Consider the following 26678-nt stretch of genomic DNA (forward strand, 5'->3'; position numbering starts at 1 on the left):
TGGAGCGGGAATGGAGGGCCGGAGGGATGGACAAGGGTAGGATCTAGAGGACGGGCGGGAGAAAGAGGGATAGATGGAGAGAATGGAGGGAGAGATGGATGGGTGGGGGCGGACAGAGATGAAGAGGAGGGTGGACAGAGGAAAGGAAAGAGGGATGAAGAGCATGGATGGATGGGGTAGATGGAGGGATGAAGAGGACGGTGGACGAAAGGAAGGAGGGATAAAGATGGTGGATGGATGGAATGGATGAAGGGATGAAGAGGAGGGTGAATGGAGGAATGGAAGGAGGGATGAAGATGGTGGATGGATGGAGGGATGAAGACGGTGGAGGAAAGGAAGGAAGGATGAAGATGATGGAGGGATGAAGAGGAGGATGGATAGAAGCACTGACTCTCTCTCTCTCGTTCCCATTGGCACGGGTCGGCGCAGCGAAGAAATCCTGTCCTACATTCTGGTGCAGGCCCCACCGCCCACGCCCTCTGCCCCCCGGCCCCGCTTCTCCCTCTATCTCTCTGCCCAGCTGCAGTATGGGGTGGTGCGGGTCTACAACCGACAGTGCCACTACCTCATCGGTGAGTGCCCTCCAAAAAACCCCACCATCCCAGCTGGCCCCACCGCCTCCATTCCCCAGTTCAGCCCAGCAGGAGGGTTGGGAGGGCATGTTGGGGAAATGGAGAGACAGCTGGTGTGATGTTGCCAAGGCAACAACTCTCAATTGGGGGGGTCATGCCCCCCAGAGGCGTCCCACTCCAATTTCAAGGCCCCCTGCTCCCACTTCTCACCCCCTTGGTGAGACACCTCTCACTAAGCGCCAGATTTTGGGGAACAGCCCCTCGGACCCACCCATTTCCACCCCCCCTCCAAAAAATATTTAAATTTGCTGAAAAGTTCCAAAAATCAATTTCCCATCCAACTCTAGCCTCAACCTGAAATTGGTGTGAAACTGGTTTAGCTAAATAGGTGTGTGGATTCTCTTAATTTGGATTAAGAGCCATCGATGGCGAGGTGACTGATGCAGATTCAGGCAGCCAGAGCTGCACTCAGCAATGGCCCCAGTGGAGTTCGGGGTATGATACTGAAGCGGTTTAGCAGAAGGGGATGTAGATGTCCTTAATTCACTTCCAACTGAGCCTGGGTTGGGTTTAGGAACTAGTTTAAGACACCATGTAGACAAGCCCTGGGGGTGGTCTAGATTTGTCCCCCTGATGTGTATCCCCTCCAATCCCCGATCTCACCCCCACCGTCTAGAGGAACTCCAGGCCCTCCAACCTCCCACCCCTGCCTGCCCCCAGAAGAGATCCAGCCCCCCAATCTCACCCCCACCCTCTGCTTGCCCCCCAGAGGAGATCCAGGCCTCCCATCTCACCCCATCCCCTGCCTGCCCCGCAGAGGAGAAGCAGCCCCCCATCTCACCCCCACCCCCTGCCTGCCCCCCAGAGAAGATTCAGCCCCCTGTCTCACCCCCACCCCCTGCCTGCCCCCCAGAGAAGATTCAGCCCCCTGTCTCACCCCCACCCCCTGCCTGCCCCCCAGAGGAGATCCAGCACACCTTGGAGCGCCTGAGCAGGGCCCAGCAGCAGATCCGCATCGACATGGGGGACCTTGAACAGTGAGTCATGGGGAGAGGGCTGGGGCCCCCCATAACCCCTGGGACACTCCTGAACCCCCATAGCACCTAGGATATGCCTGGAACCCCTCCCCCAGGTAGGGGCGTCAGTATGGAGGTGGGAGGCCAATTGGCAAGGGAGAGGGCATGGGGGGAGCGTAGCAGTGGTGAGGGGTCAGCACAGAGGAGGAGATTAGTGGGGGAGGGGAGTAGAGGGAGGGGGGTTCAGTAGCAGGTTGGGGGCTCAGTGGCGGGCAGGAAAAGGTCCTGGTGAGATTGTGGGGACCAGTTCAGGGGACAGGGGGGCTTTGGGGGCAGGCAGGAGGGCTGTGTGGGGGTCAGGGGGGCTGTGTGGGGAGCATGGGTCTTTGAGGGGGGTCACTCTCTCTATCTGGGCTCTGACCCCCATTTACCCCCAGGCCGGGGCTGCTGCTCCCCGACAACCTGTTATTGATGGAGGTCCTAGAGGATGCGCCCGACCCCTTCTTCGGGGTGATGGAGCCGCCGCTGCCCAGCCCCACTGACATCCCACAGGTGCCCCCCCCGTGCTCCGCCTGCCCAGTCCCATTGACATCCCACAGGTGCCCCCCCGTGCTCCGCCTGCCCAGCCCCACTGACATCCCACAGGTGCCCCCCATGCTCCCACTGCCCAGCCCCACTGACATCCCTAAGGTACCCCCCGTGCTCCCGCTGCCCAGCCCCACTGACATCCCACAGGTACCCCCCGTACTCCACCTGCCCAGCCCCACTGACATCCCACAGGTACCCCCCGTACTCCACCTGCCCAGCCCCACTGACATCCCACAGGTACCCCCCGTACTCCAACTGCCCAGCCCCACTGACATCCCACAGGTACCCCCCATACTCCACCTGCCCAGCCCCACTGACATCACACAGGTACCCCCCGTGCTCCACCTGCCCAGCCCCACTGACATCCCACAGGTACCCCCTGTACTCCACCTGCCCAGACCCACTGACATCCCACAGGTACCCCCCATGCTCCCACTGCCCAGCCCCACTGACATCCCACAGGCAGGGCCGGCTTTAGGAAGTGCAGGGCCCGATTCAAACAGTTTCGACGGGGGCCCGGCAGGGATGACTAAAAAAAAAACCACGTAAAAAAACCACGTGGGGCTTGTACTCACCGGGCAGCGCTCCTAGTCTTGGGGTCCTTCACTCGCTCCGGGTCTTCGGCGGCACTGAAGGACCTGCTGCCGAAGTGCCGCCGAAGACCCGGAGCGCCACCGGGTGAGTAAAAATTAAAAAGGAGCCTCTAGCCAGGGAAGGGATTCTTGGCCAATTCTTTCTCCCCTCCCCTCCGGCGGCCCTGCCACTGGGCGCGGGGCCCTCTTAGGCGCGGGGCCCGATTCAGGGGAATTGGTGGAATTGGCCTAATCCTGGCCCTGCCCACAGGTACCCCCCGTGCTCCGCCTGCCCAGCCCCACTGACATCCCACAGGTACCCCCCATACTCCACCTGCCCAGCCCCACTGACATCCCACAGGTACCCCCTGTACTCCACCTGCCCAGCCCCACTGACATCCCACAGGTACCCCCCATACTCCAACTGCCCAGCCCCACTGACATCCCACAGGTACCCCCCATACTCCACCTGCCCAGCCCCACTGACATCCCACAGGTACCCCCCGTACTCCACCTGCCCAGCCCCACTGACATCCCACAGGTACCCCCCGTACTCCAACTGCCCAGCCCCACTGACATCCCACAGGTGCCCCCCCGTGCTCCGCCTACCCAGCCCCATTGACATCCCACAGGTGCCCCCCCGTGCTCCGCCTACCCAGCCCCATTGACATCCCACAGGTGCCCCCCGTGCTCCCACTGCCCAGCCCCACTGACATCCCACAGGTACCCCCCGTGCTCCCGCTGCCCAGCTCCACTGACATCTCACAGGTGCCCCCTGTGCTCCGCCTGCCCAGCCCCATTGACATCTCACAGGTGCCCCCCATACTCCGACTGCCCAGCCCCATTGACATCTCACAGGTGCCCCCCATACTCCGACTGCCCAGCCCCACTGACATCCCACAGGAACGCCCCATACTCCCGCAGCCCAGCCCCACTGACATCCCTCATGTGCCCCCGGTGCCTCTGCTGCCCATGCCCCCATCCCACAGCAACAGCAATGATGCCCCCCAGCCTGACTCTCCCCTCCTTTGTGACTATCTCCAGGCCTCCCCTCTGGGGTCATGGGGGGATGGGGCTGACCTGTGACATTGCTTCACCCCCAGATTCGATGTATTCTGGAGGCTCCCACCCCCCCAGAGAGACCAGCCCCATCCCCCCGGCGCAGGAGGGCAGGTGAGTCTGTGGGTTGTGGGGAAGGGGGGATGGTACGGATGGCGTCCCAGTGCAACCCATATCCTACTCTAACCAGTAACCACCGTGTCCCAGTATAACCAGTAACCACCGTGTCCCAGCATAACCAGTAACCACAGAATCCCTGTATAACCAGTAACCACCGTGTCCCAGCATAACCAGTAACCACAGAATCCCTGTAGAACCAGTAACCACCGTGTCCCAGCATAACCAGTAACCACAGAATCCCTGTATAACCAGTAATCACCGTGTCCCAGCATAACCAGTAATCACAGAATCCCTGTATAACCAGTAACCACCGTGTCCCAGCATAACCAGTAACCACAGAATCCCTGTATAACCAGTAATCACCGTGTCCCAGCATAACCAGTAATCACAGAATCCCTGTATAACCAGTAACCACCGTGTCCCAGCATAACTAGTAATCACAGAATCCCTGTATAACCAGTAACCACTGTGTCCCAGTATAACCAGGACATTCTGGCTTCCCAGTGTAGCTGGTGATGTCGGCATCCTGGCATGACCCGTGTAACCTAGCAATGCCAGTAGCCCAGTACAGCTGGTATCCCAGTGTAACCAGTATACCCACTGTCCCAATATAACCAGTAAGCCCAGGGCCCCCACATATCTGATGTAATCAGTGGCCCAGTATAACCCCAGTAAAGCCATCTTACTGTACCTGGTGCCCCACTCCCAGTTCATCCCAGTGTAACCAGTAACCCCAGGCTCGCCCAGCCCAGCTAGTCTCCCTGGCCCCCCCGAACCCTCCTTTCTAATGTCCCCAAGATCTGGTCTGATGTCATTGCCCCCCCACATTTCCCCAGGGCTCTGTGGGGGTGGGTGGGAATCAGGGTGGGAGTTAATCCCCAGCTCACCCCCTCTCTCACCCCACCCAGAAGCACCCCCCATCACGGTTGTGTCCCCCGAAATCATCACCATGAAGGAGGTGGAGCCCATCATTCTGCTGGAAATCGAGGTGTGGGGGGAACCATGGGGGCTGGGATCTGGGCGGAAATGTGGGGGAATCTCGGGATTATGGGGGTCTGGGATCGGGGGCAGCCTAGGGGAACCAGGTCCTGGGGGGCTGGGATCTCAGCGTAGGGTTATAGGGGATATGGGACGGGGGGGCATATCCACAATGTGACACTCCCTTTCTCCCCCCGCACAGGGCGAGCGCGACCTCCCGGAGATCACGGCACGCGAGATCGACCTGCTGGCCGAGCAGGAGGACTTCGTCTTGCCCCCCGCCTCACCCCGCACCCCCCCCAGGAGACGCCCCATGGAAGGTGGGGGAGGCCACAGGGATCCTGGGGGGCTGGGGAGGGGGGGCAAGGGGCTCATCCCGCCACCCCAGCCCCATCTCACGCCTCCTTCTCCCCTCCAGAGCCGGAAGAGGAGATGAGAGCCCGGGAGGCCGAGATCACGGTCAGACTGTCACCCCCAACCCGGTAAGGGGGCAGGCGTGGGGCATCCCCTCTAGGGCACGCCAGCCCCAGGGCGGGGTGAGGTTGGCTAGGGGGCTTGGGTCCTTTCCCCTCTAGTGGGCACCAGGGTAGGGCTGGCGGGGGGCGGGAATGGGGGTCGGGGTCTTTCCCGTCTAGGGGGCGCCTGGATGGGGTTGGCCAGGGGCAGGGAATGGGGGTCGAGGTCTTACCGTCTCTCCCCATAGGGTGGGTGAGGAGCCCCCAGCTGAGGTGGAGACCCCCATCCTGCCCGAGGAGCTGGCTCGGCTGCCGAAGGAGGAGGTACCCCCGCCCCCCGGTGAGTGTGGGGCATGAAGGGGGGAAGGTCGAGGGGGGTCTCCAGCCTCTAACTCTTGCTCTGGGTGCTGCCCCACAGAGCTGAGCCCCCCGAGGGAGCCAGGACTGCCGCCCCCTCCCCCATCCCCAGCTGTGACCCCCAGGGTGACGCGCCCCCCAAGCAGCCCGAAGGTAAGTAGGGGTCCTGGGCCAGCTGATGGCCTCTCCTGGGCAGAGTGCCCCCAGCTCACCCATGCCCCCCTGCGCCCCACAGCTGGAGCTGGCTGTGTACGAACCGGCCCCACCGCGTACCCCCCGGCGCCAGCTCCGCTTCCTGGACGAGGTGACCCAGATCCCACGGGACCAGTTCAAGAAACAGATCCTGGATGTGCGGGCCCAGTGCCGGCCCCTGGTGAGTGCTGCCCCCCTGGTGAGTCCCGGCCCCCCAATGAGTCCCCTCCAGAGCTGGAAGAGGAGATGAGAGCCCGTGAGGCCGAGATCACGGCCAGACTGTCACCCCCAACCCGGTAAGGGGGCAGGCGTGGGGCATCCCCTCTAGGGCACGCCAGCCCAGTCCCCCTGGTGAGTGCTGCCCCCCTGGTGAGCCCCAGTCCCCCCGGCGAGCCCCAGTCCCCCTGGCGAGTGCCGCCCCCCCAGTGAGCCCCTGGCGAGTGCTGCCCCCCCAGTGAGCCCCAGTCCCCCTGGCGAGTGCTGCCCCCCCAGTGAGCCCCAGTTCCCCCGGCGAGTTCCAGTCCCCCGGCGCGTCCTGGCCCCCTGGCGAGTGCTGCCCCCTTGGTGAGTCCCAGTCCCCCCGGCGAGTGCCACACCCCTGGTGAGCCCCAGTCCCCCCGGTGAGTCCCAGTCCCCCTGGCGCGTCCCAGTCCCCCTGGCGAGTGCCGCACCCCCGGTGAGCCCCAGTCCCCCCGGCGAGTCCCAGTCCCCCCGGCGAGTCCCAGTCCCCCTGGCGAGTGCCACACCCCTGGTGAGCCCCAGTCCCCCCAGCGAGTCCCAGGCCCCCGGCGAGTGCCGGCCCCTGGTGAGTGCCAGTCCCCCAGCGAGTCCAAGGCCCCCGGCGAGTGTCAGCCCTCAGGACCACCCTCCTCCCTGAGCTGGGAGAGAACCCAGGCATCCTGGCTCCCAGCCCCCCACTCCATCTGTCTCTGCTCCAGGTGGTGGTGGAGGTGCCAGCCCGGCAGCGCCGGACCCCAGCGGAGCTGCTAAGAGCCCCCACATATGGTGAGTGTCCCTCCGCTCCCTCGGTCCCCGCGCTGGGTCCCTACCCCCCTCACCCTGTCTGTGCCCCCAGGCTGGCTGCCCCCTGAGCTGCTTGCCCTGTGGCAGCGCTGCGCCATCCTGCAGCCTGTGGACTACGCGGCGCTCTGGGCCGAGGAGGAGAGAAAAGAAGAGCCAATCAGCGAACTGGAGGTACCTGGGGCCCCCTGGCAGCCCCCGCTCTATCCCCTGGACTCCACTGGCCGCCCAGAGCCCGGGAGAGAACCCAGGAGTCCGGCCTCCCAGTCCCCCTCCCTGGCTCTATTCCCTAGCCCCCACTCTCCTCCCAGTGCCTGGGAGAGAACCCAGGAGTCCGGCGTCCCAGGCCCCCTGCTCTAACCACTGGACCCCACTCCCCTTCCCAGGCTGTGAGTGTCCCCCTCTTTTGTAGGTTGCACGTGAGGCCCTAGAGCCCAGCATCCCTGTGATGGTCTCCTCAGGTGTGTTGCTCATGTGGGGGGGGGGCGACCTTCTGCAGGGAGGTGGACAGGGGACTTGGCTGGGGGCACCATGCCACAAGGAGGGGACCGAGTGGGCTCGGTGGAAGGGGGGCTGCATTGTAGGGACATGGTCAGGGGCTCAAGGGAAGGAGCTAGAGGGGGTACCGTGCCCCAGGGAGGAGGCTGGGGGGCTTACCTGGGAGTGCAGGGAGGGAGCTGGAGGGGGGCACTGTGCCCTAGGGAGGGGCTCTGGGGCCTTCTCTCCCCTACATCAGCAAGGGCAGTGTGGGTGGCAGTCAGGACTGACCAACCCCTGCTCCTGGCCCCTTGCAGAGATCTCCCTGGAGACCACTGAGGAGGAGGTGCCACGCCCCAGCCTGGTGACCCCCGAGGAGAGAAGGTGAGACCCCAATGGGGGGACAGGGGTATAGCCCCCCAGGACCCCCTGTCACGGAGTATTGGGGAACTCAGGGCCCTGCACCCCCGGCTTCCTGCGATTCACCATGACTCTCAGCCAGCCAGTAAAGCAGAAGGTTTATTTGGATGACAGGAACACAGTCCAAGACAGGTCTTGCAGGCACAGACAACAGGGCCCCCCTCAGTTAGGTCCAGCTTGGGGTCCCAGGGCATCCCAGCCCCCCCCTTTGGGGGGTCAGAGCCATCTCTGCCTCCCAGCCATCTCTCCAGCCTCCTTCCAGCCTGCTTCCAGCACTCTGCCTTCAGCGACCCCTCCCACAGCCTTTGTTCAGTTTCCCGGGCCCCGGAGTCATCTGACCTCCAACCCCCTCCTGGGTTCTCATGTTACAAGCTCAGGTATGTTCCCTTGGGCCGGCTCCCATCCCCCGATGCAGACCATCCTAGTCACACTCCCCTGTCAGCATTCACACACCACAGTGAGAACAGGCCCAGTTCGTCACATCTCTCCCCCCTTCGAGACCGAACTGAGCAGGGTCACTTTAGCCAGTGACCCGGGGAAGTTCGAACCTACCCCCGTTCCCATGGATGCCCCCGCATCCCTCCAGTTCCTTGGTGAGAATTACACCAGGCCCCTTCCGTTCCACGCCCCCCCTTAGGTCGGGGGTGCTTGATGGCACTCGCAGTTCGCATGTGGGAAGGTTTATGCGGCCTGTGCCCTTTTCCCACCCCCATACCTCTGGGGTTCCAACTGGGCTGTGGTCTTCTCCCAGCGCTCCAGTCTGGAGGTCTGTGCTTTGGGCTCTCTTGGTTTAGAGCCGCCCTTTTAACCTTGGCCACCCTCTGGAAAGGATCCTTTATGCTGGGCAAGGGTCCTAAAGCTCTTTTCCCCTTGTCCCAGGCCTTCCTCCCCCTCTGACAGGGGTCGCAGGATCCGCAGTACTGTCGGACAGTAACAAAGACCCCAGGCCAGTAAAAGCTCCGTAGCAGCCTCTGCTGGGTACGCCAGGTTCCCTGGTGCCCTGAGAGGGGAATGTCATGGGCCCGGCACAGCAGCTGGCGGCGATACTTCTGGGGTACCACCAGCTGCCTCCTGATCCCCCCTGACTCCATTTTCCCTGGGGGAGCCCATTCTCGGTACAGGAACCCCTTCTCCCACAGGAACCTTTTCCGGCCACCTCGTTCCATGGTCTGTACCGCATTGAGGTCGGCCAGGTCCCTTATCTTCCGCAAGGAGGGGTCTCTCTGTAACTCGGCCTGGAACTCAGCAGCTGGGACAGGGATGGCCACCTGCTCTTTCTCGCCCGCTGGGTCCGAAGCTGCAGCCTCCCTGAGCCGCGTCCCTGGGCGTTCCCTCCCCACCAGGTTAGGGTCCTGCGCCTCAGGCAAGGCACCCCCCCCAAGGCCAGGGCGCAGGGCCCCTCGCCGGCTCTGACTGCGGGTCACAACCAGTGCCTTTTGGGGGTTGCTTGGCCAGTTCTCCAGGTCCCCCCCCATCAATACCTCAGTGGGCAGATACGGGTGTACCCCCACATCCTTGGGGCCCTCCTTGGCCCCCCACTTCAGGTGTACCCTTGCCACGGGCACTTTGACTGGTGTTCCGCCCACCCCCGTCAGGGTCAGGTAGGAGTTGGGCACCACCTGATCTGGGGCCACCACCTCGGGCCGGGCCAGCGTCACCTCTGCGCCCGTATCCCAGTATCCATTGACCTTCCTCCCATCCACCTCCAGGGGAACAAGGTACTCTCTCCGGAGGGACAGCCCCGCGCCCACCGTATAAACCAAAAACCCTGAGTCTGGGGCATCCAGCCGCCTAGAGGAGCTGGCCTGGGGCCCTTCTCTCTCTTGAGCAGTTGATAAGCTGCCAGCCCCTCTTGCGTGAGAAGCCTGCCCCTCGTCCGTCTGGGCCTCTACCAAGTTAACCCTATGCGGGTTCGGTCTGCTCAGTCTGTCCTTGAGCTTGGGGCACTGGGCCCGAACGTGGCCTCTTCGGCCGCAGTAATAGCAGCTCATGTCCTGTGGGTCCCCTCGAGCCGGTCGGTTGTCCCTGACGCTGGGCATTCCCCGTGGGAGGGGATTCCCCATATTCCCTCTTTGGGAGGTCCCAGGGTGACTCTCTCTCTGCATCACGGCGGGCCTGTTCCTTTGGGGCTCCTCCCTGCCACCCCCTGACCGGCTCTTTACAAACTCATCAGCCAGCTGCCCGGCGTGTCGCGGGTTCTCTGGCTTTCTGTCCACCAACCACAGCCTCAGGTCGGATGGGCACCGCTCATACAGTTGCTCCAGTACCAGCAGTTTAATCAGGTCCTCCTTCGTCTGGGCCCCACCAGCCCACTTGCTGGCGTATCTTTCCATGCGGACGGCTAGTTGCAGATATGAGATCTCAGGGGTTTTATCTTGACTCCGGAACCTTCCCCGGTACATCTCAGGAGTCAGCCCAAACTCACGTAGCAGGGCCTTTTTGAATAGTTCGTAGTCCCCTTTCTCTGCCTCTCCCAGTTGGCGGTACAATGCCACGGATTTGGGGTCCAGTAAGGGGGTAAGGACCCGGAGTCTGTCCGCGGGATCAACCCGGTGCAGCTCGCAGGCCGTCTCAAAGGCCTCCAGGAAGTCATCCATGTCCTCCCCCTCCTTGTATGGGGCCATGATGCACTTATCAAAGCTCCGTGCAGTCCTGGGTCCCCCCTCACTCACCGCAGCCGGGGGTTCGCTGCCCTTCAATCTCGCCAGTTCCAGTTCATGCTGACGCTGTCTCTCATTCTCCTGTCTCTGTCTCTCTTCATGCTGTCTTTGTCTCTCATTCTCCTCCCGTTCACGCTGACGCTGTCTCTCTTCACGCTGATGCTGTCTCTCTTCATGCTGTCTCTGTTGTTCACGATCCTCCAGCTCTCTCAGTTTTAGCTCTTTCTCCCATTCCAGCCAATTCCGCTCCCCGGATGCCGAACGTCGCCGGGAGGCTCCTCTGCTGGCCGGCGGGCTTCGCCGGGGGGACCCCCTGCTGGCCGGGGGGATCACGGCGCCTTCGGTATTTGCTGGGCTCCTCCCCACCCTTCCCCTAGGCATAGGAAGGAGGGGTCTCGGGAAGCCCTCAGCAGCCGGCTGACCACTCCCAGCTGGGACAGACACTGGTGCCTGCGCTGCATTTGCCAGGCTGCTTCCCTGAGACACAGGGATCAGTTCATTCGCGCGATCTTCCGCCTCCAGCTGGGCGATGAGCTGTTCTTTGGTGAGCCTCCCAATGCGCAGCCGCCTCTGCTTGCACAGCTCCACCAGGTCGCTCTTAAGCCGCTTGGCATACATCTTCCTGCTGGCCACTCACCGGCCTGTGTGCTCACAGCTCCCCACAGTTTGCAGGGGGCCCCCTAGTGTGCCAGCCCTTCTCGAGGTCACCACCTCTCTGCCAGGGTCGAGCTGCAGACTCCTCCGCCCCTGGGACCACTCGCTGTGATCCCACGGGGGACCCTGTTACTGCAAAAGTCCTTCTCGCTGGTCACACACTCCCAGGGGTAATAACCGTCTCTCTCCCACTCTTCAGCAGGCCTGGTCCCCGTCAATCCCCCTTCGTTTTACTGCTCCCCAGTCACTTACTGCAGGAAGCGCCGTCCACGGGGTGCAGTAGATCCCACCGCTGCCACCAGTTGTCACGGAGTATTGGGGAACTCAGGGCCCTGCACCCCCGGCTTCCTGCGATTCACCATGACTCTCAGCCAGCCAGTAAAGCAGAAGGTTTATTTGGATGACAGGAACACAGTCCAAGACAGGTCTTGCAGGCACAGACAACAGGGCCCCCCTCAGTTAGGTCCAGCTTGGGGTCCCAGGGCATCCCAGCCCCCCCCTTTGGGGGGTCAGAGCCATCTCTGCCTCCCAGCCATCTCTCCAGCCTCCTTCCAGCCTGCTTCCAGCACTCTGCCTTCAGCGACCCCTCCCACAGCCTTTGTTCAGTTTCCCGGGCCCCGGAGTCATCTGACCTCCAACCCCCTCCTGGGTTCTCATGTTACAAGCTCAGGTATGTTCCCTTGGGCCGGCTCCCATCCCCCGATGCAGACCATCCTAGTCACACTCCCCTGTCAGCATTCACACACCCCAGCAAGAACAGTCCCAGTTCGTCACACCCCCATTAACCTTCTGCCCTGTCCCCAGGCTGATGCCGGAGCCCGAGGAGGCCCTGCCAATCGTCCCCGAGCTGCCTGAAGTCAGCCTGGAGCTGCCCCCTGACAGAGACTTGATCACACTGGAGTACATCCGCAGGTGGGCCAGGGCCTGGCACTGGGTGGGGGAGAGCGGGGGGGGGGGGGTCGGACTCCTGGGTTCTACGCTGGCTCTGTCTCCCCTCCAGGCTGGTGGCCGCAGAGCTGGAGCAGGTCGGGGAGACAGATTTCCGGTCCCTGGTGCCCACCACGACCTCACGCAGCATCGCCAGCCGCATCTTCTACCTCTGCCTCGGTGAGTGGGGCCCTGCTGCCCCCTGCCAGCGGGTTGGGATCTAGGGGGTGTGGGGCCCTGCTGCCCCCTACTGACCGGGTGAGCCCCGGTGGGGGTGGGGCCCTGGTGGGTGTGTTGGCAGCAGCCCTAACTCCTCCCCCCTCTCTTGCAGTTCTCTGTGGGCTCCAGTTCCTGCAGCTGGACCAGGCCGAGCCCTACGGGCCGATTCTCCTCAAACGTGGGGCCCGATTCCACTCGGGCTAGGGCCCCTGCCCGGGGGAGAAGAGGCTCCCCACGGCTGAATGGGTCTCTCCCCTCCCCCCCGTTACAAATCTGTTCTAATTAAAGTGTTTTGCCAGCACCTGCCCCCTGAGTTATTTGGGGGCAGCGGGAGCAGGTGCTTTTTCCTTTCATCTAGTGCTGAGACCCCAAACTCGGACCCCTCCCCGCACCAGCAAAAGGCAGGCCAAGCATCGCCCCAGCCCCCCCTGGGGACTGAGCAGCCCCCTTTCCTTTCTCACCTGCCCCCCTTGCAGGAGGGGGCAGAACTTAGGCTCACCATCTCCCCTCTGCCCCTTGGTAACAGGGGATGAGTCTTTCGCCCCCCCCCCCACCTCCTTTCCCCCAACCTGGAGGTTCATTCCCCCTCCCCCAATCCCAAAGAGACCCGCTGTCTCAGGCAAACGTTATTTTATTCTAAGGTATAGAATATAGATTTTTCTCTCATCAAAAAACAACCACCATCAAAGAGGTATTAAATACAGGAATAGGGGGTATTGCTCAGACCTAGAACCACCCCAAAACACCACCAGCACTAAGCGTGTTGGCTACTCTGGTAGGGGTAGAACATCAGCCAAGTGAACAACCAGACTTAAATACACCTGGCCGGCGGCAGGTGAAAAGTAAAATCACAGGTGAACTGATTAAGAAACAGTATGGAAACCACTTCTCAAGGTGAAAACATACAGGGAGAGCAGACTGGCACTGAGACAATACCACCCTCGAGGTGATAAGTGAAGACACAGCCAGACCACTCACCCTGTGATTGAATTCTCCCCATGCCATTGGAAGATACAGTCCAGCATATTAATGTTGAGGCTGAAACCCTGCTGTAGATAGCGGGTGAAGAAATACAGGCGACCTAGATGACAATGCAACTCAGGCTCACCCCTGCAGTGGCGGAGGGATGAAACAGGCACACTGGTTCACACTTGGAAGTCAACTCCTCCATAGGATGAGTAACAGCTATGCGTGAAATGGGTAACAGCAAGACAGACTCGCATGTGAGATGCTGGTTAGTGAAAAGCTACAGGCAAACTGAGCAAAGAAATCCCCTCTTGTTTTGGCTGGGGGTGACAAACCAACAGGCGAACCGGGGTAACTACAGGATTCAGACTCCCTGCAGCCATGGTGGGTGAAAGAACAGGTGAGGTGGTTGAACAGCCAGACAAAATCCTCCTCCTTGGCAACAGTGAAGCAGCTGAACATGGTCATCTCATGAGTGTGCTAGGTGAAAAAGCTACAGGTGAACCGGTTAGTGATGCAACTCCCATCAGCAGAGGAAGAATAAATACAGGCAAGCAACGGGATCCAAAAACTACAGGTCAACTGGATAACAATGAGACTAATACCCCCCTCTTCAGGGCAGCAACAATTACAGGTGAGACTGCCCCTCAAATCCACGGTGAAATACATGGGAGGATCCTGTTCAATACCATGACGATGGTGCTAACCACCGACAGAACCAGATCACAACATGACTTGTTTTTTTCCCCACACCAGTGCTGCATAGAGGCGGAAGAAGGATCAAACACCGTAACTGAAGTCCTCCTCCCACTGGTGACAGGTACAGGCAGAATCCATTCATACCACATCTCTAATTCGCTCTTACATTGGTGGAGGAAATCAAACTACAGGCAGCCCTGGTGAATGACAGGAGCTATCCCCTCCACGTGGGCAATGGGTGAAAGTTACAGGCAACTGGTGACCAAACAGTACTCGGATCCCTCCTTCGCAGTGATGGCGAGTGAGAAGACAGGCGGAGCAGACGAGACCACAAACTGAGTCCTCCCCGCGATGGTGTTGGATACTGGCAGACAGTTCAATCATATGCTCCGAAGGGCCTCCCCAGTGATGAGAACAATCTGGGGGGCCCAGAGTTGGCCATTTGGGGGGAGAACAGGCAGAAGGGTCTTGACTGTACTCGCCAGGGGTCACTTGAGCAAGGAGGGGCCGTGTCCCTGGAGGGGAAAGAAGGTGCAGTGAGAGTCGTTCTCGGCAGGACCCCCCACCTCCTTGTCCCGCCCCACTCACCTCACGCTGATCCGAGGGCCCCGCTGATCCGGGCGCTGGCGTCGGGGGGCAGGGCCAGCAGGGCCGCCTGGAACTCCGTGGGGCAGTGGGCGGAGAGATGCCGCAGCAGGGATAGAAGGGAGACCTGGGCATCTGGGGGGAGCCAGGGGGTTAGATGGGAGAGACACCCTCAAGATCCCGCACCCCAAGGCAGGGGAAGGTGAGGGGGAAGGAACACCCCCTCTTGCTCAATGGCGGGATCCCCAGCCCCCTCCCTTTTGGACACCCCCCAACTTACCTGCTGGGAGATGGTCGGTCCCCAAGACAGTGCTACTGGCCCGCACCACCTCCCCCACCTGCTGCAGCACCTGGGGGGGACAGGACAGCGGTGAGACCCTGATATCCCACCCGATACCCTCATCCTGTCACCCACTGGAGGAACCCCCCCCCCCAATCACCCCCCCACCTGAAGGGGAGACACCTCTCTGCACAGTGTTCTGCCCCCATTGCAGTTCACACCCCCAAACCCCCTTAGTCACAGGGATTTAACCCTCCCAAACCCCCAGATAAGAGCCCCCAAAAGACCCCTTGCTCCTGGAACAGGGACCCCCACACCCCACCCAAATGCCCTCCCCAGATCAGTCCCCATCAACCACTGGAACAGGAGCCCCCCAGCCTGCCTCCAGGCCCCCCATGGGGCGGTACCTGCTGGGGGGCGTTCTCATACAGGAAACTGATGCAGCGGAAAACGGTTTTATTCTCCTCAAAATCCTCCGTGAGGGGCAGGGAGCGGAGCAGGGCGGGGAACACCTGGGGGGAGACTGCGTTAGACAGACCCCCCGCTAGCCCCCCGGCCAGCTGGGGCCAGCCCCCCAGAGGGACAAGGCCCCGCCCCCCGCCAGCCAGAGCCCCCTAGAGAGGAAAGGCCCCGCCCCCCACCAGCCGGTGTCCCCTAGAGGGGCAAGGCTCCACGCCCCATTCCCTGCCACCCATTCCCTGCCTCACGGGGAAAGCCCCCCATCGTGCCCCCTCACCTGGCTGAGGGGCAGGGCCTGGGGCTGGCTCAGGACCATGCGGGCGACGGCCCCACAGACGTTGTCCCGGACGCGGGCGCTCGGCTCCTGGGCGCTGCCCCCCGCCAGCAAGGCCAGGATCTTAGGGTAGTGTCTGGGGGGGGTGGGGGTTAAGGAAAAGGGGAGCAGCAAGGGACCCTCCCTCCAACCACTCCACAGCCTCTCACCCCCATGTACCCCTGGCCTCCCCACAGCAGAGACCCCCCCAGGTCAGACACCCCCCCTTCAGACGATACCCCCCTCCCTGCCCCCCCAACTCCCTCTTGGCCCCCAACCCATCCACCTAGATGACCCCTAGTAACCTGCATAACCCCCATGCAGCCCCCGCCATGGGTCAGGCAGCCCCCCACATCCCGCAGCCCCCGCCGTAGGTCAGGATACGGGAGCAGGGCCTCCCCGCCGTGCTCGGCCAGCACCCCCAGCGCAAAGACGCCGTTGCTGCGCACTTCGGGGTCAGAGTCCCGGGCGGCCCCCAGGAAGGGGGGAAGGAGCCGGGGCACAAAGGGGGCCGTGGCCCGACCCAGCCCCCCCAGCGTCTCCGCCAGCGTCCCCACAGCGAAGGAGCGCTCCGCCACCGAGCAGCTGGGCTTCTGGGGGGAGAACGAGGGGAGCCCGGATGCCTGGGTTCAGCAGGGGGAGCCCACAGCCACCTGGGTTCAGTGGAGCGGAGGAAACCTGCCTGGACCCCTAGATCCCTGGGGGTGGGTGGAGGGGAGGGGCGATTGTGCCTGGACACCTGGGTCCCCGGGGATGGTGGGGCAATGGGAGAAGGGGGAACCGGCCCGGACGCCTGGGTCCCCTGAAGAGGGGAAGAGAAGGGGAAACCGGCCCAGATGCCTGGGTCCCCGGGGGTGGTGGGGCAATGGGAGCAGGGGGAACCCGCCCGGATGCCTGGGTCCCCGGGGGGAGGGGGGTTGGTAGACACACACTCACCATTTTGTTGAGCAGCAGGGGCAGGAAGCCAGCGAAATACGGGGCGAAGGCGTCGCCCCCTGCGGCCATGGCCAGAGCGGGGATCCCCTCCCCCGCGTACTCCAGCAGCATGGCGTCGTACTCCGCCTGGGGGGAGCGGGGGTGAGCCCAGCTGCACCCCACAGGCCCTGCCCCCCCAAAGCCCTCCGCCCTGCAATCCCATGGCCCCCCAGAAGCCCCAACAACCCCTCTGACTCCATCCCAAAATCCTCTGGCCCCCTAAATCCCCCATCATCCCCCAGCCCCCACCCTGCACCCCCCATGGCCCCTCAGAACCCCCTCCAATCCCCAAATCCCCTGCCCTGACCCCTAAATCCCCCACCCCCCCAGCGCCCACCCTGCACCCCCCCAGAATCCCTGACTACCCCTCCGATCCCCAGTTCCCAAATCCCCTGCCCTGCAGCCCCCACCTACCAGCAACCCCCCAGACTCCCCATTTCTTCCTCCCCTCCCCCCCCAATCTCCAGCCCCTCTGCTCCATGCAGCCCCACATAGCCCCCAACCAGGTCACCTGCTCTTCATCCTCCTCATCTTCCTCGTCCAAGCCGTCGTCCTGGCAAGCCGTCTGTGGGGGATGGGGGGAGAGAAGAGAGGTCAGTACTGGGACCCCCAAACTCCCCTTTCCGTGTCCCGCCTCCCCCAAACCAGCCGGGCTTTCCCTGACCCCCATGTCCTAGCCCCCCACCCCGAAACAACTGGTCCCCCCCGCTCCCCATGTTCCAGCCCCCCAGCCAGCCGGTCCTCCCCCCTGAGCCCTTTACGTTCCACCCCCCTCCCAGAGGGGAAAGGCCCCGTGTCCCCCCCGGCCAGTACCTTCCTCTCCAGCACGGCGCGAAGGGCCCCGCAGAGCTCGGCCAGGCTCCCCGGGCTCCGTAGCGCCTCCTGCCGGCAGGCGGTGAGCACCGCGCCCAACGCCTCCAGCACCGCCATGGCCACCAGCCGCTCCCGCTCCCGGTGCACGCCCCGCGCCATGGCCGGCAGCGCCAGGCCCAGCAGCCGCTGCAGCGCTGGGGGGGGGGGGGGGGGGGGAACACACACGACACCGGGATCAATGCAGGGCTGCGAGCTTCCCCCACAGTGTCCCGTGAGCTCCCCCACCCTGCACGCTTCCCACCCCTGCCCTGGGGCTGTGAGCTTCCCCCATGGTGCCTCACAAGCTCCCCCCGCCCTGCAAGCTTCCCATCCCGGCCCCGGGGCTGCGAGCATCCCCCATGGTACTCCCCATCCCATGAGCTCCCCCCGCCCTGCACGCTTCCCACCCTGGCCCCGGGGCTGCGAGCTTCCCCCTGCAGTGCCCCCCTCCCCCGCCCTGCACGCTTCCCACCCTGGCCCCGGGGCTGCGAGCATCCCCCATGGTACTCCCCATCCCATCAGCTCCCCCCGCCCTGCACGCTTCCCACCCTGGCCCCGGGGCTGCGAGCTTCCCCCTGCAGTGCCCCCCTCCCCCGCCCTGCACGCTTCCCACCCTGGCCCTGGGGCTGCGAGCTTCCCCCTGCAGTGACCCCCCCTTCCCCAGCCCCCACAAACCCCCCCACCGACCCTGGGGCTGCAAGGTGCCCCCGGCGGTGCACCCGTGTTCCCCCCAGCCCAGCAACATCCCAAATCCCAGGGCTGTGACCCCCCCCACCCCAACTCACCGGCGGCATGGGGCTCAGAAGGGTCCCGCTCGCAGACCCGGTGCAGCGCGATGCAAAACTGGCCCAGGGCTTCGTAGGCAGCTTTCCGGACCCCCAGGTGGGGGAACTGGAGGGAGAGGGGAAGTTGAGGCGGGGGGAGGTCACAGCTCCCTGCTCCCCCCATTACCCCATCGGCTCCCCACAGCGCATCGCCCCGGATCAGCGAGGAAAGGGTTAACCCTGAGCCCCCCCCTGTCTGCACCCCCACCCCCTACTGCTAACCCCCCACTGCCCCCCAAATCCTCCCCTCCCCCTGCCCCCCGCCTACCTCCAGCAGCTGGAAGACCTCCGGGACGCAGCTCTCCAGGTAGGGCAGGAAGGCGACACTGGGACAGACGAACGGACGGGTTAGGCCCCGGGAGATACAGCCCCCCTGGCCCCCAGACTCCCTCCCCCCAGGGCAGCCGCCCCAAGACACACCCCCCCATACCTGGCGTTCACCGCTATCTCCCCCAGGGCGGCGCAAGCGTCCTCCTTCTCGTCCACGTAGGCGCTTTCCACACTCAGCCTGGGGGGGCAGGGAGCAGGGTCAGACGGGGGGCCTCCCCCAAGTGCCCCTCCCACACCTCAGCCCTACTGGCCCCCCTTCTCTAGCCCCCCAACTCCACCCCCACCCAGGGCTCCCCTCCACCAACCCTCAGCCCCTCCCCGGGGCTCCCCCACCTCAAAGCCCCCCTCCAGCTCTGCCCCCCCATACCCGAACAGCTCTTCCTCCTCCTCATCGTCGTCCTCCCCCGTCCAGATCTTCCTCCCCCTCCACCTCGGCCTCCTCCTCCTCGTCTTCGAACAGCAGGAAGGAGCTGGTGTCCCCAGCAGGGGGCTGGGGGCGACAGGGGCAGGTCATCACACGATAGGGGGCATTTCCCCTTCCCCCAACACCCCCCCGGTGCCCCCCAGCCTGAGTCCCTTCCCCCACGCCCCGGCTTGCGGGAGCACCGCTGTGGGGAAGCTCGCAGCCCCAAGGTCCCCTCCTCCACCAAGCCAGCAGGGCACGGCCTTGGGGGGGGGGGGGGCACTCCCTTCTCCGAGGTACAGCCAGGGGGTCATGGTGGTGGGGGGAGACGACGATGCGCCCAGCCCCGAGGCCGGCCAGGGGCACTGTTTGGGGGGGAAGCTCGCAGCCCTGGAGGAGCGGAGGCAGGGGACTCACCACAAGGCCCTCGGTGGATTTGAGGGAGTAGAGAAGCAGGGTGGTGATCCGGGGCAGATGGGGGGCCAGGTCGTCCCCCATGGCACAGGAGAGCGCGGCGAAGAGGCTGTACCTGGGGGGAGACGGGGGTCAGGGGCTGCAGGTCGGGGGGGGTGGGGGCACCACCTGGGGGAGGCGGGGGGGGGGGGGGTCACTCACGTGCAGCGCCGTAGGTCGGGGTCGTCCTGCCCCTCGGCCAGGCCCAGCCCCAGCTGACAGCTCTCCTCCGCCAGGGGTCCCACTACCTCACGCCCCAGCGCCCGCACCAGCACCCCCAGCGTCTCTGCGGGGGAGGGGAGCGTCAGACACCGCGGCCGGGGGGGGGCATTCACCCACAGCCAGGCACTGCAGGGGGCGCTACTCCTGGGTGGTGGCGGGGGCAGGGCTAGGGACTGGTGGGGGGCTGGGGAGGTTGGCTTAGGGGGCAGGGTTAGGGGGTCACTGTGACAAAGTGGGAATGTTCTTAATGTTCTCTCTGAATACTGTGTGGGTGCCTCAGTTTCCCCTATGCAGTTCTTAAGGATCTAGGTGGGGGGGGATCAGGGGTGTGATTGGTGCAGAGCCCTAGAGGGCAGGTGTGATGGTGTCTGCACAGGGAATGGCCGACGCCCTGTCTCCTGGCAACCAATGGAGAACAAAGGGCTCAGGTGACCTGGCCCGGGAAGAGACAAAGGCAGGGGAGGGGCTGGAGATTTCAGTTGGGAGCTGGCTGGGGAAATGGAGGGGGGCCCAGGTGCTCTGGGGCTGGAGCACCCACGGGGAAAACTTGGTGGGTGCTGCAGCGCCCCGCCCCCCGCCCCAGCTCACCTCCGCCTCCTCCCCTGGGCATGCCGCGTCCCCGCCCCCCCCACCCGCCCTGGCTCCCAGCGCTTGGGCCGCGAAACAGCCGATTCACGCCAAGCGCTGGGGGGAGGGGGGGGGGAGGGAGGGAGGAGAACGCGGCGCCCTTGGGGAAGAGGCGGGACCGGGGTGGGGATTTGGGGAAGGGGTCTGAGGGGGCAGGGACTTTGGGGAAGGGGTTGGAATGGGGGCAGGGTGGGGGCGGGAAAAGGGTGGAGTTAGGCGGGGCCAGGGGCGGGGGGGGGGGGCGCCACAAGCACCCACCGGCGCTGGGGAAAGTTGGCGCCTACATTCCCTGCCCCCCAATAGGGACCTGACTGAGGGGTCCTGTCGCCGGTACCTACGAGCTCTGTTCTACGCTGTGTTCCTGTCGGCTAATAAACCTTCTGTGTTACTGGCTGGCTGAGAATCCCAGTGAATCGCAGGAAGTGATGGGGGGGTGCAGGGCCCTGACTCCCCCACACTCTATGAGTCACTCACCCACGGCCTGACACTGCAGGGGGCGCTGCTCCTGGGGGGCGGCGGGGGCAGGGCTAGGGATCGGTGGAGGGGGGAGTCAGGGGTCACTCACCCACGGCCTGACACTGCAGGGGGCGCTGCTCCTGGGGGGCGGCGGGGGCAGGGCTAGGGATCGGTGGAGGGGGGAGTCAGGGGTCACTCACCCACGGCCTGACACTGCAGGGGGCGCTGCTCCTGGGGGGCGGCGGGGGCAGGGCTAGGGATCGGTGGAGGGGGGAGTCAGGGGTCACTCACCCACGGCCTGACACTGCAGGGGGCGCTGCTCCTGGGGGGCAGCGGGGGCAGGGCTAGGGATCAGTGGAGGGGGGGGGTCAGGGGTCACTCACCCACGGCCTGACACTGCAGGGGGCGCTGCTCCTGGGGGGCGGCGGGGGCAGGGCTAGGGATCGGTGGAGGGGGGAGTCAGGGGTCACTCACCCACGGCCTGACACTGCAGGGGGCGCTGCTCCTGGGGGGCAACGGGGGGGCAGGGTTAGGGATCGGTGGAGGGGGGGTCAGGGGTCACTCACCCACGGCCTGGCACTGCAGGGGGCGCTGCTCCTGGGGGGCGGCGGGAGGCAGGAAGCGGCGAAGTTGCTCCAGGACATGGGGCAGATACGGCCCCATGGCGCGCTGGGCGGCCGAGGCTGTGACGGACGGACAGACAGACCCGGGGTCAGATGGGCACATGGACCTGACCACGGGGGAGATGCTGAGCGCAGGGGGGCTGGGGGTCCAAGGGGGCCTGGGAGTCACTCACCATTGGCCCCTAGGATACTGGGGAGGAGCGAGGGGGAGCAGCTGAGGGGGGCGGTTCAGGGGATCACTTACCCAGGGCACCGTGGGGGAGCTGAGGGGGGCCTGTTCGGGGAGGTCACTCACCCATGGCCCCAGGGGGCTGTGGGGACGGTTCGGGGGAGTCACTCACCCATGGCCCCAGGGGGCCGTGGGGGGAAACCGAGGAGGGGGTGTCACTCACCGATGGCCCCCAGCGCGCTGATGGCCAGCTCCTTGGGGCGGGGCCCCCCCGGGGCGCGCAGGGTCCCCAGCGTCTGCTCCATCAGCACCGGCAGGAACGGCTCGATCCCGGCTCCTGCGTGAGGGGAGGTTATAGCCCTGCCCGGACACCTGGGTTTGGGGGGGGGGGGGGGGGACGGCTCCTCAGCCAGGGGTCAGGGGCACCAGGGTGTCCTGGATGCCTGGGTTCTCCAGCAGGCAGGTAGGGGAATGGGATGGTGCACCCGGACTCCTGGGTTCCCCAACTGAAGAAAGAAGGGGGTGACCTGGACCCCAGGGTCCCCCAGCCAGGACAGGGGCAGGGAGCTTTCCCGGACACCAGGGTCCTCACCGAGACTCTCCACGAAGTTCTCCAGGGCGTAGTAGGCCTTGGCCAGGTGGCCCCCCCGTGCCAGCTCCACCCCCCCGAGGTAGGACAGCAGCAGCGGCAGCACCTCCCCCACATAGGCCGTGATGTCGGGCTGGGGGGGCAGGGGGAGAGTCAGTCAGAGGCCCCCCCATCACCCCATGACCCCCTCTTCCATCCACCCAGGCCCCCCAGTCGTGCCTCCTTGCCCCACCCTCCCTCCCGATTTGCCCATAACCCCCTGGTGCCCCTTCCTTACCCCAGCCCCCCCATCACCCTGTGACCCCCAATCTCCCCCAGCACCCCAATAACCCTGTGACCCCATGGTACCCCTCCCTGCCCTGGCCCCCTCCCATCACCCCTTGCCCCCCCCACTCCCACCCCCAGCCCCCCGACCTGCAGGTTCTCCGAGAACTGCCCCAGGGCGAAGAGGGCCGCACTCCGCACCACTAGGCTCTCGTCGGCCAGCGACTGGCAAATCACCCCCAGCAGGGGCTGTAGGTGCCTGGTGGGGCAGAAGGGGCCAGTCAGGGGCCCCCCCAAAACAAGCCTCCCTCGCCCGATCGCAATGGGCTCTGCCGAGCATGTGTCCTATGCCCCATAGGGCTACCGGCGGCGATCCCCCTGGGGGACAGGACAACACTGCGTACCCAGCCCCCTGCTGCTGAGTCCAGTGGCCCCCAGAGCAGAAATGGGCCCCCCAGCATGATTCACCCCCCCCCGCATGAAGTAAGCACCCCACAGCATGTCTCCCTCTCCCGCCCCCCGCACAGCCCCCCCGGGGAACCGCCCACCTGGTGCGGATGTGATCCCCACAGCCCTCGGCCAGCACCGCCACCACCATGAGCCCGGCCTTGCGCTGGTAGGGATGGGGGCTCCGCAGGGCCGGCTCCAGGTGCGGCATCTGGGGGTGGACAGAAGAGGTTGGGTTGTTACCTGCCCCCCCAGCCAGCCACAGGTTCTGCCCCACTCCAATGGCCCCGCCCCCTGCCTCACCTCTCCAGCCAGCCACAGTCCAATGGCCCCACCCCCTGCCTCACCTCTCCAGCCAGCCACAGGCCCCACCCCCTGCCCTGTCCCAGCCTCACCCCTCTAGCCAGCCACAGGCCCCCCCATTGCTCTGCCCCCAGCCAGCCCCAGCCCCGCCCCCCGCCACAGTCCCGCCCCTCAGGCTCTCACCAGCTGGGGGAAGAGTTTCTCAGGGGGCAGGTGCAGGGCCAGCATGTCGATCACCTGAAGGGAGAAATGAGGGTGACGGGGGGGCGATGGCTCTGGATTCCCCCCCTGTACCAGCCAGGGGTCCCCTCCCCTGGGCTCCTCAGCCCACCCCCAGCGCAGGAGGGGTATTGGGGGGCTCACCTGGGCAGCCACATGTTTGGGGGTCTGGGCCTCGTCCCCCTCGTCCTCGCCCTCCTGGTCCTCGGCGTCCAGCTGCCCCGGGGGGGGCTCCGCGCTCAGGATGGGGAACAGGGCATCCAGCACGGGGGGCAGCAGCCGCTGCTTCAGCACAGCCTGCGGGGGGAGGGGGGGGGCAGAACCTGAGGCCCAAACCCTGAACCCGCCCCAAGCCCCCCAATCCTGACCCCCCACGCCAGCCGGCCCCCCCTCGTTCCTCCCAGCCAGCCCTCCCCGAACCCCAATCCTCACCCCCCTGAGCCCCCGGCTCACCTACCTTGCCCCGCAGTTTGATGAGGAAGCTGAGGGTGGAAAGCGCCTTCACCCGCAGCGCGTCCCCCAGCGCCCGGTTCGATGCCACCTGGGGAGAGGAGCAACCGTTGGCACTGCCCGGACACCTGGGTTCCCCGCTAGGGGAATGGAGCTCATGGAATTGCCCGGATGCCTGGGTTCCCCAGAAGGGATCTCTGTAACCCTGTGAAGCTGTGTGCGCGAGCGGCCATGTGGGTGTGTGTGTTCAGGGAGTTGCCCAGATGCCTGGGTCCCCCTGCGGAGGGGGAGGGGACTCGCGGTCGCCCGGGTTCCCTGGCTCACCTCCAGGCAGAAGCTGACGACATCGGAGAGATGCTGGACAATGACCGAGACCTCGCTCTCCATCAGCTCGTCAAAGACCTCCATGGCTTCGCTGGCGTGCACCTGGGGGGGGGCCGGACACACCCAGGTCAGGGGCCTCGACACGCCATACAACCCTCCCAGCCCCTCCCCCATGCCAGTGCCCCCCAATAACCCCTCATTCCCCCCCCTCACCTCGTTAACGGGAATCAGCTGCCTGACGGCCGAGATAATCTTCGGGACCAGGGAGCGCATGAGATTCTGGGGGGATGGAGACAGACGGGATGAAGGAGGACCCCCCGAGATACAGGGATCCCCCTATCTCCTGGAGGCAGGAGGAGGGAATGGCTGGGGGAGTCGGGGGATAGGGGATCGGTAGGTTCCAGGGAACAGGGCATGGTGGGTGACAGATAGGAGGCCCAGGGGGTTCTGGTGCATAGGGGGCTCTGGTGAGGGGCTCAAGAGGGATGGTGAGTTCTGGGGTGTGTGGAGTTGGTGAGGGGCTCAGGGGTGCGTGGGGAAGGCGGAGCGGGCAGGGGGCTCAGGGGCACGTAGGGAAGGCAGGGGCGAGCAGGGGGCTCGGGGGATGTGGCCGGGGCTCAGGGGTGCATGGGGAAGGTGGGGGGCTCAGGGGGATGGATGGGGCCAGGCAGGGGCTCAGGGGGATGGATGGGGCCAGGCAGGGGCTCAGGGGGATGCGGGGGGCTCAGGCGGACGGTGGGGCCAGGCAGGGGCTCAGGCGGACGGTGGGGCCAGGCAGGGGCTCAGGGGGACGGTGGGGCCAGGCAGGGGCTCAGGGGGACGGTGGGGCCAGGCAGGGGCTCAGGGGGACGGTGGGGCCAGGCAGGGGCTCAGGGAGATGCGGGGAAGGTGGAGGCTCAGGGGGCCGTGGCTCACCAGGTGGTCGGAGCCCAGCCCGGCGGCCATGGCTGCCAGCCCCCGCAGGCTGTAGTAGAGCACCCCCGGCTGGCCGCGCTGGCCCAGGGCGCTGTGGAAGAGACGCAGCAGGGCGGTGTAGTGGGGGGTGAAGGCCTCGGGGTCCGACTCCAGCGCCGAGCTCAGCACCAGCAGCGAGATCTGCGGGGGAGGGAGACCCTGTGGGTCAGAGCCCCCCCACCTACCAACTCCCCAAATCACAGCCTCCCACCTATCCCCGCCTGGCCTCCCCCCCAATCACAGTCCCCTGACGCCCCCCCCTCAATCCCCAACTGGCCTCCCCCAGATCGGAGCCCCCCGACCAGGTCCCCAGAACCAGCAGCTCCATCGAGCGGGATTCAGGGTTTGAAAGACAGCCTGGCCCTGCTCCCTGCCCCGCCCCCAGCTGGAGCCCCCCCTACCTGGCGGTGGTGGGGGTCGGGGCCGCGCACCCCCTGCTGGATGAGCTGCAGGAGCTGGGGCCAGCGCTCCAGCCCCTGGTGCCGCAGAAGCAGCGCGGCCAGCTGGGCCAGGGCCACGGAGACCTGGTGCCTGGGGGGGGGAGACACAGGTGGGTGCGGGGGATAGAGGGGGGACCCCCACACTGTTTGGAATTGCAAGGGGAATGGGGGGCAGGGGGCTCTGGGGCTGCAGGGATGGAGGGACGGGGCAGTGGGAGCTAGGGGGGATGGGGACAGGGGGTCCAGGGACTGCAGGGAACGCGGGGGGGGCGGGGGGGGGGCTGCGGAGCAGGAAATCGCCCCCCCAACACTCACTCTGCTTCCTGCGGCAGGGCTCCCAGAACCAAGCTCTTCAGCCTGAGAGAGAGAGAGAAAGAGAGAAGGGGGGGGTCAGGCAGGGTGAACCCCAACCCCATCAGACAGGAGGGGGGAGACCCCTCGCGCCCCAGCACCCACCTGTCCTGCTCCTCGGGGTTCAGCTTCCGCCAGTGCTTGGTGAGACGCCGGCGGAGGAGCACGGCTGCCAGCTGCCGGATCTGGGGGGCAGAGAGTGGGGGGGGGGGGGGGGAGTCAGACAGAGGATGGGAAGGGGGCGGGGGATTCCTTTAGTGGAGAGGGTCAGACAAGGGGACGGGGATCCCGGGGGAGAGATGGGGATCCCCTAGGGGAGGGGGGGGTCACTCACCTGGGGGTCCGGGGCCCCTGCCAGCAGCTGGCAGAGCTGGGGCAGCACCTCGGGGTGCCTGAAGGCCTCACGCAGCTGGGCCGTAGCCTGGGGGGGGGGGGGGAGCAGAGATTGTCACGGAGGGGCCCAGATCCCCCTGCCCCCCAACCCAGCGCCCCCCAGCACTCCCTTCCCAATACCCCTGGCCCCACAGCGAGGCCACCTCCCCCCAGCGTCCTCTTCCCCACCCCCTCAGCCAGCCAGCCCCCCCGGACTCCTGGGTTCCCCCCCCCCGCCCACCTGCTGGATCAGGGCGTTGTCTGGCTGCAGCAGGTCGGACAGGACCCGGCCCAGCCCGCCGGGCTCCATCGGGGGGGGGGGGGCACCAGCGGGGGAGGGGCCGGCAATGGGGGGCTCAGGCCGGGGGGGGCTCAGCGGGGCCCGGCAATGGGGGGCACAGGCCGGGGGGGGCTCAGCGGGGAAGGGGCCCGGCAATGGGGGG

At 65.3% G+C, this 26678-nt stretch overlaps 2 protein-coding genes across 5 annotated transcripts in view; one reads left to right on the forward strand and one right to left on the reverse strand.

Annotated features, from left to right (window-relative positions):
* REC8 (REC8 meiotic recombination protein) overlaps window positions 1-13730 on the forward strand; it is a 27815-nt gene extending 14085 nt beyond the window's left edge. For 2 of the 4 annotated variants that reach the window (XM_065566461.1, XM_065566462.1), the window contains 17 exons: window positions 430-572; window positions 1534-1609; window positions 2026-2140; window positions 3427-3471; window positions 3852-3921; window positions 4836-4915; window positions 5108-5225; window positions 5324-5387; window positions 5609-5700; window positions 5779-5870; window positions 5953-6090; window positions 6848-6914; window positions 6985-7103; window positions 7342-7790; window positions 11945-12052; window positions 12141-12247; window positions 12399-13730. In XM_065566461.1, the coding sequence (XP_065422533.1) occupies window positions 1593-1609; window positions 2026-2140; window positions 3427-3471; window positions 3852-3921; window positions 4836-4915; window positions 5108-5225; window positions 5324-5387; window positions 5609-5700; window positions 5779-5870; window positions 5953-6090; window positions 6848-6914; window positions 6985-7103; window positions 7342-7790; window positions 11945-12052; window positions 12141-12247; window positions 12399-12490 (1773 nt within the window). In that variant the 5' untranslated portion in view covers window positions 430-572; window positions 1534-1592 and the 3' untranslated portion in view covers window positions 12491-13730. The remainder of the gene's footprint in view (window positions 1-429; window positions 573-1533; window positions 1610-2025; window positions 2141-3426; window positions 3472-3851; window positions 3922-4835; window positions 4916-5107; window positions 5226-5323; window positions 5388-5608; window positions 5701-5778; window positions 5871-5952; window positions 6091-6847; window positions 6915-6984; window positions 7104-7341; window positions 7791-11944; window positions 12053-12140; window positions 12248-12398) is intronic. The other 2 variants (XM_065566463.1, XM_065566460.1) reach the window with 2 other exon arrangements.
* IPO4 (importin 4) lies at window positions 12902-26635 on the reverse strand. Its single transcript, XM_005290122.3, is given in 32 exon segments — window positions 12902-14466; window positions 14540-14671; window positions 14817-14886; window positions 15224-15328; window positions 15553-15685; window positions 15973-16181; window positions 16525-16650; window positions 17075-17128; window positions 17377-17570; window positions 18201-18306; window positions 18508-18565; window positions 18670-18747; window positions 18937-18974; window positions 18976-19059; window positions 19390-19501; window positions 19588-19711; window positions 21297-21413; window positions 21746-21859; window positions 22115-22244; window positions 22526-22634; window positions 22924-23033; window positions 23309-23362; window positions 23489-23641; window positions 23802-23885; window positions 24119-24220; window positions 24332-24397; window positions 25034-25213; window positions 25474-25603; window positions 25828-25869; window positions 25969-26048; window positions 26198-26284; window positions 26477-26635. Coding segments are annotated over 31 exon segments (3249 nt in total). The 5' UTR covers window positions 26546-26635; the 3' UTR covers window positions 12902-14466; window position 14540.
* Window positions 26636-26678: the final 43 nt, after the last annotated feature.

This window comes from Chrysemys picta, chromosome 13 (assembly GCF_011386835.1).
Source record: "Chrysemys picta bellii isolate R12L10 chromosome 13, ASM1138683v2, whole genome shotgun sequence".
Taxonomy (NCBI): domain Eukaryota; kingdom Metazoa; phylum Chordata; order Testudines; family Emydidae; genus Chrysemys; species Chrysemys picta.